The following is a 15,000-nucleotide window of genomic DNA, read 5'->3' on the forward strand; positions in this document are numbered from 1 at the left end:
TTGAACCTTATTTTGATGACATTTAAAATGAGGGTGGAAATCCCTATTGAAACATCCTCTCATTTGGATGGCATTTGAAATGGTTGTGGAAAATATTCATCATGTCATGCTGTGTGCGTGTGTGGATTTGAGTCTGTGTGTTTCTTAAAGGACACATTTCACACCCCAGATACTCATCTATGGGAAGCTTCAGGCAGAGCTAATCAATGCTCTCACCTTCAACTCTCAGACTAGCGAATGCTTCCTCAACTTCTCACTATTTTTCCAGCTATAAGGACTGCATCCATAAAGCCTGGGCTCGGACCCCATCTCAGCCATGACCTATATGGATTCCCAAACACAATCAGAACCCAATGAAGAATCCTACAGAACCCAATTAAAGTTCCTGCCCTCAGCCTCCACAGAACCCAATCAAAGTTCCTACCCTCAGCCTCCACAGAACCCAATCAAAGTTCCTACCCTCAGCCTCCACAGAACCAAATCAAAGTTCCTACCCTCAGCCTCCACAGAACCTAATCAAAGTTCCTACCCTCAGCCTCCACAGAACCCAATCAAAGTTCCTGCCCTCAGCCTTCACAGAACCCAGTTAAAGTTCCTACCCTCAGCCTCCACAGAACCCAATCAAAGTTCCTGCCCTCAGCCTTCACAGAACCCAGTTAAAGTTCCTACTTACTACTTACTGACACATAGACCCCCCCTGGGTCTTTAATAGAGTCGGTAAACCACGTGCTTTTAAACGCCCACTCGCTAAGACACAATAAAAATATTTTGGAATGATGAGCTTTCATGAAAAAAGATGTCAACAATTATGTGCCAATTTCCACGGCGATGATGGAAGTGCATTTCTATCATCAACGTCTTTTTCCGTTTGCCTGTCACACTCACGCTTACTGCTGCTCGCAATCAGCCCTTCACAATGGAGACTGATTGGCCCCATAACAACATTTGATTGAAGGCCTATTAGCATAATGTCCGCCTTAAAACAGATTTAGTGTACGCCGTGTGGAGGACAGCCTCTATGAGCCTCATTACTCATAACACATAGTGGAACCTCAAAGCACCGCATAGATTGGAGGCCTTAATGACTGAAATGTCCAATCGCTAAACCCCATTTCTAAAACGAAGACCTGGCTGACATTTTGGGAAATTGCAGAATTGTTTTTTTTTTAGTCTTGAGATGAAAAGTAATTACATTTGACAAGTGTTGGTGTGGGAAGTGGGGCTCAGAATCAATCCCTGGTGGTATTTGGAACCTGGAACGCAGAATGGAGGAGAGCAGACGGCGGTCACTGCTCTTACAATCAACCTCATTCTGGCAAATCAATGTGGTGCGGAGACGGAATAAGGCACACTGACAGCACAGGCAACACACACACACACACAAACACACACACACACACACACACACACACACACACACACACACACACACACACACACAGGCTTACACTCTCATCCCCCATACACCCACACACTCATACTCACACACGCCCACAGACAGCACGTAGACCCATTGTTCTTCACAAACACGCACACACATAGACAGACACACACATACACACTCAGCACACACGCACACACTCATATGTCCACCCACACACGTTTGAACACATGAACATCCCTCCTGATTTCTATAGAATGCACACAAACAGTCCTCTTCTAGTATGCAGTAACCACCCCCTTAACTGCCCCTGATATCTTATGAATATCAGTAGCCTACTATCAAACTACACAGACAGACTCTAGTCTGAGACACGTGTGTATGTGTGTGTGTGTGTGTGTGTGTGTGTGTGTGTGTGTACATATTTGATGTATGTGTTTGTGTTTACCTTGTGTGTTCCTACATGTTTATGTGCGTGAATGTGTTTGTGTTTGTGTGTGTGGTGAATTCTTACACGCGTGTATGCATACATGTGTGTGTGTGTGTGTGTGTGTGTGTGTGTGTGTGTGTGTGTGTGTGTGTGTCTTGTCCTTTGATACAATGTTGTGGAGAATGACACACTGTGTGTATTATTCTCTGTGAGCCCCTGTGCTTGTGAGCTCAGCTGCTATGAGTTCAGGCTGGCTCAGACAGGTAGACAGACACAGGTAGACAGGTATTAGACAGGATTTAATGCTAAGGGCAAGGCTGCGGCAGTTCCCTCAGAAAGGCCCCGTTGTTTCAATAAGAAAAAGGCCTCGCAGCTTCACCCTGCGTCTCCCTCTGAAATGAGCTCACAGGCCTCCAGCGGCAGAAGAGAACGTGGCTGTGTCTGAAACGGAAGGCAACTGCCTGCTGCTTTGCTGCCTTCAACTCTCTAACGAGTCACTTGCCGTAGCAGGCATCAAGGTAGCAGCTATGAACTTTGTTTCGGACGGCCTAGCAAGATAGCAACACAGAACGTAGTTGCCAGGATACCGACAGCTGTCTTTAATTAGTGGGAGTTGAAGAAGAGATGTTCTACAGAGTCTTTGGTTGAAGGATACAGTACGTGTACACTGCCTTCAAGATTCGGCAAAACGAAGGTATCTTAGAAGGCAGCATTTTACAGGAATATTTGATTTGGACATGCCTCGATGCCTCGCTGTCACCGAATGGTATCTTAGAACGCAGGATCTTTTTCCATTTCGGACACAGCCCAGCAGTCTGTAGGAGATGGCAGGAGACTACAGGAGACAGTAGGAGACTACAGGAGCTGTCTACAAGGACAGTCTCTTAAGTGCAGCCGACTGCCGTGCCTCTATGATAGAGTGGTGTAGACGGGCTGCAGTTTTTTTTTATCAAACATACACATAAACACACACTATCATGCTATCTGTGCAAACATTTGCGATCGTTGTGTGAAAACATTTTGCAGCCACACATATTTATATGCCATGACACAAGAGGAATAAATGATGTCAATCTTTATTTACCTATCCTGGTAAATAATTCTAGTCAGATGTATTTATCTATGTGTGTGTGTGTGTCAGTGTGTGTGTGTGTGTGTGTCTTTGTGTATACAGAAGGGAAAGAGAGAGAATGAGACATTGTGTGTGTGTGTGTGTGTGTGTGTGTGTTTACAGAGAGAGAGTGAGTGTGTGTGTGTGTGTGTGTGTGTGTGTGTGTGTGTGTGTGGTAGTCGGAGACCAACCTGTTACTTCACAGCATCTACACCAGTCTGACAGCATACGGCGCCCTTATCAACTCCGAGAGAAATGGAAGAAGGGAGCCGTGGAAAAAGAGATACAGCTACTTTCTGTGTGTGTGTGTGTGTGTGTGTGTGTGTGTGTGTGTGTGTGTGTGTGTGTGTGTGACAGCTGAAACCCTGTGGTGTGTGCACAGAGCAGTGGAGCTTTCAATTAGGTGGCAATAGAACACAGCACAGTTCCTGAATGGTCCCATTTCTACCAGCTTTAGCCTACTGTGTGTAACTCATGTAAATCACAACCAAGTCCCCACCCAGCCCTCTATGGTCAACCAAGTGATTCAGAAAGGGCTGCCGGGGGACAGCAGAGGCACACCAAAGACCCCCTGTAACCCCCCGAAGGGCTGGCCTGATGAGCCAGATCCACATCAAGATGTGTAGTCTGGGAACTTACCATTGGCAGTGCTCAATCCGAGGGGTGGGATAAATGGTTTTCTTTCAAATTTCCTCTGCACGCGGAGCTGGTTGGCTAGTTGATCAAACGTTTTCCACTTTTGTTGATCAAAAGCTTAACTCGAGTCGCGGCCAAAGCCGATTCAAAAAATGCTGTTCGTCAGCAGCAGCATCCATCTTCTTTGCCATTTTCTTTGTTTTCAAGTAGCTGGGAATTCACACGGAACCGTCGCAACTCTGCCATCATTATGTTAAGCCTGTCCACCAACTCTATACATGATGTGATTGGCCTGACTGGAGTTTGGTTTTTCTAGCTCGCAAGCCAACGGAGAGTTGCAAGAATACCCTGGCTGCAAATTACATTTGTTGCCACTTGGGTGCGTCTAGATTTCCAGGCTGCTAAAACGCTGTAACATCAACCTGATGAGCCACCTGTGCCACGGTGACTGAACAGATAAACAACATCTTTCATCAGCGGAGGACTGACACATGTGCCCACATCACCAGTGGGAAGCTGGTACCATCCTAACATCAGGGAACCCTTGCCCCACCTGTGGGCAAGTGTGTGGCTCACACACCGGCCTCTACAACCACATGAGGTAGCACCAACACCAACAGCGTTGAACTTCCCACCTACCCTCTCTCTGGAGCACACATCATCATCGGATAGGATGGAGTGTGGGCTAAGAGTGTGTGTGTGTGTGTGTGAGAGAGAGAGAACGAGAGAGAGAGAGACAGAGAGAGAGGGAGAGAGAAAAGAGTATTGGACTCTAACCTTCTTTAAACCCCTTGTGTATAAGAGCTTCATTTTGCTGCTGAGTTCTTGCAGTAATTGACCTGTGATGACCAGAAACGCCTCAGTGATGAGCATACGCACACACACACTGACACACTGGTAGCAATGATGCCATTCCATCAAGGGGCAATCTTAAGCAGGACAGGGTTTGAGGTAGAGACCTCGTCACACACAGAGATGAGAGAACAGCCTGGAGCTACAGCCACTATCAAAGAACAGAGGAGAGGAGAGAAAAGAAGAGAGGAGGAAAAAGACAAGAGAAGTAAAGAGAGGGGGAAAGGAGACAGTGGTAGAGGAGAGGAGAGGGGATGAGGGGCGTAGAGAAAGGGGAGAGAAGAGGGGATGTGAGGTAAAAAGGAGACGGGAAAACATAGTGCAGGAGAGGAAAGCTGAGGGAAGCAGAGGAGTTGATAGGAGAAGAGAAGCAGGTCTGCCATTCTAACAGCACAGCAGGAGAGTTGGAAGCAATACTGTCAGTGTGTGTGTGTGTGTGTGTGTGTGTGTGTGTGTGTGTGTGTCAGTCACACTGCGCCAGAGATTCTGTAAATCTCTCTGCATGACCCCATCTGTCTGGAGCCGGACGTTACAGTAACATCACTCTGCGCATCACTAATTAATTTCCTCTGCTCTCTGGTAAGACAGCCACTCTGGTCTCTGGTAAGACAGCCACACATTTAATCTGAGGTGGAACCTTGTGTTTGTAAGTGATGCACTCTTGATGAAACAGGTATGTTTTTGGACAAACAGGTGGGTTAATGTGTCAGGTTGATGCAAGTTAAGGTGAAATCAATGAGGTCAAATCCATACACTTGTCACAGAAGCTGTCAACGACTGTGTGTGTGTGTGTGTGTGTGTTTGTTTGTGATTGAAGCTGTTGTGAAACGTGTGTGTGTGTGTGTGTGTGTGTGTGTGTGTGTGTGTGTGTGTCTGTCCGCAGGTGGTGGGCGAGTGGCGCTTCAGTAAGATCCACTGCGACATCTTTGTCACGCTGGACGTCATGATGTGCACTGCCAGCATCCTCAATCTGTGCGCCATCAGTATCGACAGGTGAGCTGCTCGGGAATAACTAAGCTGTGATCTTTATCAGACTGAGAAAACCAGCAAATGTCAGATGGCTCCGCTTCCTCCCAGAGGCTTCATAGAGGAGAGTTATTCTCTCTCTCTCTCTCCCTCTCTCTCTGTCTATTACAGTTTTTTTCAATCGCTTACAAGCGCTTACCCATACTTCAGATACTTTTTCTAAACTCTTAACACAGACTCACACCTACAAAACACAATTGGCCAAATGGATAATTTTCTTCTCAAAAACACATTTTGTTAAATATATTATGAACACTTCTTTCTCTGCACACACAAACTTTACCAAAACACTGGAAATCTGACTCAAAATGAAATTATTCTGTCAAAGAATAACACTTGTTTTCACTTCACAAGGTATATGCAGTCAATCAAAGTACACCAGGTTTCAAAATACTGGCTATTGTTGACATTACAAAAGCTGCTTAGACTTTTATGTTTCAGTTTTTCAGGTATTTGCATGCAATTTTTACACTAAATTTCTTGGTTGGGAACTGTATGTCCACACATATGTTCACATTCAAAAGCATTCCAGTAAAAAGCAAATTAGTTTTTCCCTTTACTGTTTACAACAGGAGGTACAGTAGAAATACTGTTTACAGTATGATAGAACAGAAAAAGTTCTACAGTATTGCTTACAGTGAACAAAATATCCATGAAACACACAAGCATTCTGAACAAAAGAAAAAAAACAGCAAAAAGCCTAGATAAAAAGGGGGGAACTAAAAAAAAGGACAAAATTAGGCCACATGTGGTTAGACCACATGTTTTCATCAACATCGCATTGATTACATGATCAATGATAGTGGCACAAATTTCATCACTGACAACTGTTCTTGCAGCCTTTGGAATGCCACCACCACGCATTCTTACCCCTCTACCTTGCCCTCCCCTTGGGCCTGCTCTTCTCCCTGGCCCTGTTCCTCTCACTGCATCTCTCACTGGGCCTGCTCTTCTCCCTGGCCCTGTTCCTCTCACTGCATCTCTCACTGCTCCTGCACCTCTCACTGCATCTCTCACTGGGCCTGCTCTTCTCCCTGGCCCTGTTCCTCTCACTGCATCTCTCACTGGGCCTGCTCTTCTCCCTGGCCCTGTTCCTCTCACTGCATCTCTCACTGCTCCTGCACCTCTCACTGCATCTCTCACTGGGCCTGCTCTTCTCCCTGGGCCCCTTGTTCTTCCTCTTCCTCGTCCAGACATTACAGTGTTTGTCTTTTTCTGTTTCTGTTTCTAAAAAAATCACTCCTCAAAGGTCTCCTTTTACTGTATAAGGGTCAATGTAATGTAAAAAAAAAAGACCCCTGCCACTGAGTCTAAGCCAGACTGGAATCAGCTGTGGTTTGCCCAATTTACCCAACATAAATCAGTTGTGTGTCAATTATTCAATTGTTTGTTTATTATCAGCTGAGATATATTGTTTTTGAACTGATATCATTGCAGAAGCAGAGGTTTTTTACTGTATCTAAAGGTTTGGAATATTGTTTTTGCTATTGTGGGATGTTGTGTGTTAACATTCGTAAATACTGCAAAAACAATCCATACTTTTGTTGGGAGGTATAGCTTGTTTGTTAAAGGAATTATCCGGAGTAAAATGCACTTTAGATCAATTTACGGATGATTGGGAGTACATACGTTGAGTTGACATCAAAATCATGTCATTCGGATGTGTTTTGAGAAAGTTCGATTTTACCGTTTTTAGTCAAAACTCGTTAGCCTGGAAGTGACCAGGGCATGTCATTTCGCCGCTACAAAACGCTATTTTTATACCTCTTCTACAGTTCCAAACAACATTACACTTACTCAGTAGTGAGTAGAGGGTCCCTAAAGCCAAACCGAAGTATCCCGAGGTCTTTATGTGGTCGGATAGAGAGTCCAGAATGAATTTCATCAAGCCAGTACCTTTCCGGAAATGTTGCTGCTGCAGCTGGCATCTTTAGGGGAAAGTCCGTAGGAGCATCACATATTTTTTTTCTTTACCCTTCCTTTCTCTCTTTCTCTCTCTCTCTCTCTCTCTCTCTCTCTCACTTCCTCTCTCTCCCCCTCTCAAGCTACAGACAGTCGATACAAACATCAGTCTGGGGCTGAGGCCATCTCTCCCCATTTCTTCCTTGTCTTGGATTGATTGCGTGTCTGTGTGTGTGTGTGTGTGTGTGTGTGTGTCTGTGTGTGTGTGTGTGTGTGTGTGTGTGTGTGTGTGTGTGTGTGTGTGTGTGGATGCTCATTGATTTGCAGGCGTTTCCAGAGATGCAACCGGAAAAATGAGGCTTGCCTGTGTAAACCTATTTGCGTGAAATGCATGTGTGCATGTGTGTGTGTGTGTGTGTGTGTGTGTGTGTGTGTGTGTGTGTGTGTGTGTGTGTGTTTGTGTGTGAATGCACATGTGTGCTCATGGCTGAATGTCCCATACTGTATATCCGTCTACAGAACCTCTGCAGTCATTACTCGACACAGCATCACAACCAGGGCTGAATGGATCAGAGACATGCTGCGAGTGCTGTGTGTGTGTGTGTGTTTGTGTGTGTGTGTGAGTATATGTGTATGTGTGTGTGAGTATATGTGTATTTGAGTGTGTGTGTATGTGAGTGTGTGGGTGTGTGCGTGTGCGTGTGCGTGTGCGTGTGCGTGTGTGTGTGTGTGTGGGTGTGTGCGTGTGTGTGTGTGTGTGTGAATGAGTGGGCAGCTTCATCTTCCAGCATGAGATTGGTGATGCTTTGATCAGGGCCATGAATCAGCTACAGCCTCCAGACCAGTAGAGAGAGCAGAGAGCCAGTTTTTCACAGACACACACTCACCCACTCTGTGTACTCAAGGGCCTGATGACTTCTGATCTGTGAGTGTGTGTCCCACACACACACACACACTCTCAGGTACACACCAACGTAGCCACGCCTGATGACTATTGACTGATCTCTCTCTCTCTCTCTTACTCTTTCTCTCTCTCACACACACACGCACACACACACGCACGCACACACACCCACACACACTCTCTCAGGTACACGGCGGTGGCCATGCCCATGCTGTATAACACACGCTACAGCTCCAGGAGGAGGGTCACCATCATGATCTCCGTGGTCTGGGTGCTCTCCTTTGCCATCTCATGCCCCCTGCTCTTCGGCCTTAACAGCACAGGTAAGACACAGAAAGAGACGTGTGTTTGTGTGTGTGTGTGTGTGTGTGTGAGAGAAAGAGAGTGTACAGTATGTCTGTGGCTCTGTGCTTTTACCTCAGTGTGTGTGTGTGTGTGTGTGTGTGTGTGTGTGTGTGTGTGTATGCATTGTGTCATTTTGCACAGCATACTGTTTCCACCATGTTGTTCTTTGAACTTTCATTAGGAACATTTGGCATTCAGTGGAGCCGCTGGGAGCTGACACTGACTCTGACTCGTCTGGCTGCATCAGAAGAAGCTCTCAGATCCGCCAGATATCCCCTCTCCCCAAACACACCTCAGTCTGGAGCACAGTAGAGTGTGTGTCTCCTCAAACACACCTCAGTCTGGAGCACAGTAGAGTGTGTGTCTCCCCAAACACACCTCACGCTGGAGCATAGTGGAGTGTGTGTCTCCCCAAACACACCTCAGTCTGGAGCTCAGTAGAGTGTGTGTCCCCAAACACACTTCAGTCTGGAGCATAGTAGAGTGTGTCTCCCCAAACACACCTCAGTCTGGAGCACAGTAGAGTGTGTCCCCAAAAACACCTCAGTCTGGAGCACAGTAAAGTGTGTCTCCCCAAACACACCGCAGTCTGAAGTCTGGATCAAAAGTAAACACCAAATATACACTGAAGTTTCCTCAAACACTGAAAGAGAACACAAGCCGAAGTAGGCCTAATTAAAGTTATTTGAAGTTGCTTGTTACCATGGTGTCCCTGTGCTTTGAGTATCTTTGAGACCCTGAAAGTTCCTTTGAGTCCCTGTGCGCTTTGAGTATCTTTGTATTGTGGCTGTTGGCTCACATGATGTGGTATGATGTGATTCATTCCTTTTCATCTGTTACTTTTCTTTGTTCTTTTTGGCCTGTCAGATGTGGGAACAGGCCTCCGGATTTTTTCAGAACGCGATTGAGTAGACCACACCTACAGACCTAGAGTCTGGTACGATTGGGAGTTATCGAGTTATCGGATTGATCGAGCTGTTGGCTGTTTAGTGTCATAATTGAAACCATGGCCACCATGGAACGGAACGGTCAAGATAATCAAACATGTTTGATTGAATCTGGATTGCGTCAACAAAAGATTCAAATCTTTCAGAAAACACACATACATGTAACCTTTCCAGCCACGACTGAACACCGCGACTGCTGTTGACTACTTTGGACTTCCCATGATTGTCACAGACCTTTGATCCTTTCAGAATTAGGCTAAAAAAATGGGAGGTCTGTTCCCATCTTAAAGCAGTGTGATGTTTAAAGGCGAACTATGCAGGTTTTTTTCGGAGTCATTGGAATGGTTATATGACTTTTTTCGGGTTGAATGGTGGCCGTCTCGCTTAGCGCCTGTGAGCGGAAAAACCAGCCATGCTACTTTGGGCCGGCGGAGCCGACGGCCTCAGTGTCAGGAAGTACAGTATAACGAGTGTAACAAATTGCTTTACTGCATTTAAATACACACACACGCCTGGCACAGGCTAGAACAAGTTGCCAATACTGCATAGTTCCTCTTTAAAACAGAATCTCAACATCATCCTTCTAAAGACAGTGCCTCTCCCCCTCTCTCTCTGCCTCTCAGTCTCTCTCAGTTGTGAATGTAATTGGGTGGGGCATAAGCTGATGGGGAGGGAAAGTGCTATATGTTGCAGGGGAATGTCGGATTAGGGCAGGGGAAGCTGGCAATCTATTAATCTCACACAACTGAAAATGCTGGTCAGGATGTTGATACGATATCTATGTTTGAATCTTTGGTGGAAACAAGAACATGGGTACAGTACACTTTCTACAGGCAAATCGAGAGTGCTGTGTGGAGAAGGGTTTATTTTCTGTAATGTTTATGTGGGGGTTAGTTGGGAAAGTTCACTTTCTATGTGAACTAGTTCAAAGTTCAGTTCACAAATTTTAAAATGAACTAGTTCAGTTCATAGTTCATAATTCAAAATTTCAAAATTTAAACAGTCAATGTTTAAAGTTCTAAGATTGTTCAGAGTACTGCTTTACTAACGTAAAATATAATTAGGCCTACAATAGTTTCCTTGTTTTTGCATTGTTGCTTGATAAGTATATATACTCTTTGCATGAGAAATACTTCTCAAAACAACAGCAATTATATGCGTGCGGTTGTTTTGGGATGTTTCCCTCATGCAAGCATCATATACTGATAGAATATGCTATTTAATTACATTTCATATGAATGCCTGAATGTATGGATTCAGGAAATACAATACCAGCTTTTGTGAATGGTAAATGGCGGATCAGATCGTAAATCACTGATCTGGAGATTTTTAACTATCTTTAACTAAGACTAATTAATAGCTTTTGGCTGACTTTAATACGTAATGCTAGACAGTATTTTATATAGTCTGCTATATAAGTACTCATACCACGACTTAATTCTATGCCTCTATGTTTGATGATACCAAATTAATTAGTATTATTGCTACTAATTGCAAAAACGTTTTTTTTTTTTTTCTGTCCGTGGTTCCTTGATCAATTGTGCAGCAAATTATCAGATGATGCCCCGGGAATAATTTCACTCTGCAGACCAGCATTGACCACGCGGACCGCGGCCCATAGTTTGAGAAATTGTTACCTGCATGCTGCCATATTAAGGCCTTTTTACGGTGTGTTTTAGCCAGGTTTTTGCATTGGAAGGCTCTGTAGTTAAGTTAAGTTAAACTGAAAGAGCGTGCTGTTCACAGACACCAGAATGAACGAGTTCACAGTAACGTTCATCAGGCAGTAATACAGTACGTTCAGTTCACGTTCGCTCAAAATATGAACTTTCGTTCAATGGACACGTTCAGGTGCAACACTGGTGGGGGTTTAGTTTTCACCTGGTCAAATGGATTGATTTTTGCTCCCAGCGTTTTTGGGAGAAAAGTCTAAAGTCCCTCTCCCTCTCTCTCCCTCTCTCTCTCCCTCCCTCTCCACAGCCACGCGGGATGAGACACTGTGTGTGATTGCCAACCCGGCGTTCGTGGTCTACTCGTCCATCGTGTCCTTCTACGTGCCGTTCATCATCACGCTGTTGGTCTACGTGCAGATCTACGTGGTGCTCCGCAAGCGCCGGAAACGAGTCAACACCAAACGTTCCTCACACGGACCAGATGCAGACCGAGGGACCACACTTAAGGTGATACACTCTTCACACACACTCTCATCATAGACACTCTCATCACACCGCGTCCTGTTTAGTGTGTCCTTCACACCACGTCCTGTTTAGTGTGTCCTTTGTCCCGCATCCTGTGTAGTGTGTCCTTCGCACTGCATCCTGTGTAGTGTATCCTTCTCACTGCATCCTGTGTCCTTTGTCCCGCATCTTGTGTGGTATCCTTTGTGTCCTGTAAACTGTAAGCTCTATGCTATCTGTGCCCTGTCCTGTGATCTCTGTGCTGTAAGCTGTCTCCTTTGTCCTCTGTATCCTGTGTGCTATAAGATGTCTCCTGTGTGCTGTGTCCTGTGTGCTATAAGATGTCTCCTGTGTCCTCTGTGCTGTAAGCTGTCTCCTTTGTCCTCTGTGTCCTGTGTGCTATAAGATGTCTCCTGTGTCCTGTGTCCTCTGTGCTGTAAGCTGTCTCTTGTCCTCTGTGTCCTGCGTGCTATAAGATGTCTCCTGTGTGCTGTGTCCTCTGTGTTGTAAGCTCTCCTGTGTCCTCTGTCTCCTGTGCCCTGTGTTGTATGCTGTGTGCTGTATTTAGGCAATAATAATAATGAACTAGATGTACTGCAGAGCGGTACAAAATATGACCGCCGCCCAGTCCAGCACATGTTTTCCACAAAAATAAGTCACGCTGAAAGGCATATATGATTCTAACTGTCTCATTGCATTATGCACACTCAATTCTCACTGGTATCTGCTAGACAACAAGTACCAAAACATGATTAGTTCATAGATTTCACATGTAATATACATTTTATACAAACCCACCCCCATCTTGCCTGTTCATAATTCTGAGAAATTCTTGAATTGTGTGCATGTGTGCGTGTACATGTTTATGTGTGTGTGGGTGTGTGTGTGTGCGTGCATGTGCTTGTGTGTTTGCCTGTTTATGTGCCTGTGTGTGTGCATGTGCATTCATGCGTATATGTGTCTACTGTGTGAGTATGTGTCATACGTAGGATTACTGTGAATGTATGTGTGTGCGTGTGTATCTGTTTATGCACATGTGTGCATATGGAATGGGTTTACGTGACCCCTGGAGGCAAACATACACAAAACATTGGTCATCCTAGGCCCTACGGTTCTCAAGATATTCACAGAAAACTGTGTCTGCCCTACCCTCCTTTAGGGGGGTCCAGTCCAGCGGGGGGCTACAGATCAAAACGAAAAAAGGAGGTTCCATGCTATCCATGTGGGGTTACATGCCCACCAAGTTTCGTGTACCCCGGTCTTACAGTGTCCCGGGAATCCTTGACGGAAATTTGGACATGCGAAAAAGAAAAAAAAAAGAAAAAATCTTCCAGATATCTGCCAGATATGACATCGTGATTATGACCGCTTCGCGGCGGTCATAATAACGATGTCATATCTGGCATCTATTACAAAAGCGTATTAATGGGCTGAACAGGAAATTAAGATGTGTGTCACCTGACGTCTCCCAGGCAACTGAATGAAAGTGATAAGATGCCAGGGATGAATCCATTTTCCTGAGGGTGGGAGTGGGCGGGACTGGGCAAGGAGGATAAAAGATTGATTAAGAGAGACTGGAGATTCACACCTTCCTACCACTGCTCACGGGAAGATGGACAGGGAGAAATTAAAAATCATTGGCAAAACCACACACACACACACACACACACACACACACATACACACACACACACACACACACACACATGCAAATACACACACACACACACACACAAACACACGCACATCCACACACCCACACACGTACAGTACATGGATGCACACACACACAGATATCCACACACACATCCACATCCACACACCCACACCCTCATGCTGTTGCCCATCTGTTTGATATGGCTGGGGCTGGCGTAACCATGCTGTCTGCTGCCTCTTGTTTCCCACAGAAATGCACTCAGCCAGAAGACGTGAAGCTGTGCACGGTCATCGTCAAATCCACAGGAAGCTTCCCCGTCAACAACAAGAATGTGGTGAGTGTGTCCACATCTGTGTGTGTTTGTGTGTATGTGTATGTGTTCATATATTTTATTAATTAAATCATTAAATCATCAAATCATTAAGACTTTCACATCACACATGTAAGTGTGTATGAGCATGTGTATGTGTGTGTGTGTGTGTGTGTGCGTGTGCGTGCGTTAGAGATGCGCGGTTCGCGGTTACAGCCACGGACTCTGCGGTTAAACTGCGGATCGGGCGGATGGACGTGAAGAAATATAATATTTTAATTAAATTCGGGCGGGTGGTGGTTGAACCAATCAAACGCATCACCCATATACATTAAAACAACCAGCGGATGGCGGGCGGGTGCGGTTTTGAAAATTGGTCAAAAAACGTTGGTGCGGATGGATGGCAGATGGATGATAAGTTTTGCTATGCGGTTACGGTTGAAATAATAGCCCATCCGCGCATCTCTAGCGTGCGTGTGTGTTTATGATAGGAGGTAGTGGCAGGGGGCAGATCAGATTAGCAGGGATCACACCCCTCTCATCACTGGTATTGACCAGGGCAGCGATTCAGCAGACGAATCAGCACACCGCTGTTTCAGCAACATCTACGGCTTCAGAGGCCAGGACCCAGATGTTTCTGTCAAGATGCATTCAGCTGACACATACAGTTAGACACCCGCACACACACACACACACACACGCATGCACGCACACACACACACTCACACACATACTCTACACATGCACACAAACACACACATGCACACACACACACACACACACACACACACACACACACATATACACACACACACACATACTCTACACATGCACACAAACACACACATACATACCAGGGTTTCCGTTGTCCGAAACTGAAAAAAATGAACGAAGCGGACTCTTGCGGTCCATGAAAACATACTGGCTAGATCTTGTTAGGCATGTTTACGTAAGTTAGGCTAATGAACATGTTGCATTCTATTCAGCCTGATTATGTCATTCTTTAAGCGACATAGCCTGTCTCCTGTTTTCCTCAACTTAACTAATTAAGAAGCGATAATAGGATATTTGACCGGCATATCATCAAAATGTCCGGAAAACGAAACCTCTGCCGGTCACTTTGACCGGCACCATTTTTTTCTAGCAGAAACTCTGATACATACATAAACTTGCATATATGCTCTCTCTCTCTCTCTCTCTCTCTCTCTCTCTCTCTCTCTCTCACACACACACATACTCTACACACGGACACTAACGCAAACACACACACACACACACACAGACACACACACACACATAAACTTACGCGCTCTCTCTCTCTC

The 15,000-nt window shown here is 45.4% G+C and overlaps 1 protein-coding gene across 1 annotated transcript in view; it reads left to right on the forward strand.

Annotated features, from left to right (window-relative positions):
- drd2a (dopamine receptor D2a) overlaps nucleotides 1-15,000 on the forward strand; it is a 26,624-nt gene that overhangs the window by 9,796 nt on the left and 1,828 nt on the right. Inside the window, exons 3-6 of the mRNA XM_042067687.1 lie at nucleotides 5,294-5,403; nucleotides 8,429-8,565; nucleotides 11,515-11,714; nucleotides 13,619-13,702. Coding sequence (XP_041923621.1) covers nucleotides 5,294-5,403; nucleotides 8,429-8,565; nucleotides 11,515-11,714; nucleotides 13,619-13,702 — 531 coding nt within the window. The remainder of the gene's footprint in view (nucleotides 1-5,293; nucleotides 5,404-8,428; nucleotides 8,566-11,514; nucleotides 11,715-13,618; nucleotides 13,703-15,000) is intronic.

Source organism: Alosa sapidissima, chromosome 17 (genome assembly GCF_018492685.1).
Source record: "Alosa sapidissima isolate fAloSap1 chromosome 17, fAloSap1.pri, whole genome shotgun sequence".
NCBI classification, from domain to species: Eukaryota; Metazoa; Chordata; class Actinopteri; order Clupeiformes; family Clupeidae; genus Alosa; species Alosa sapidissima.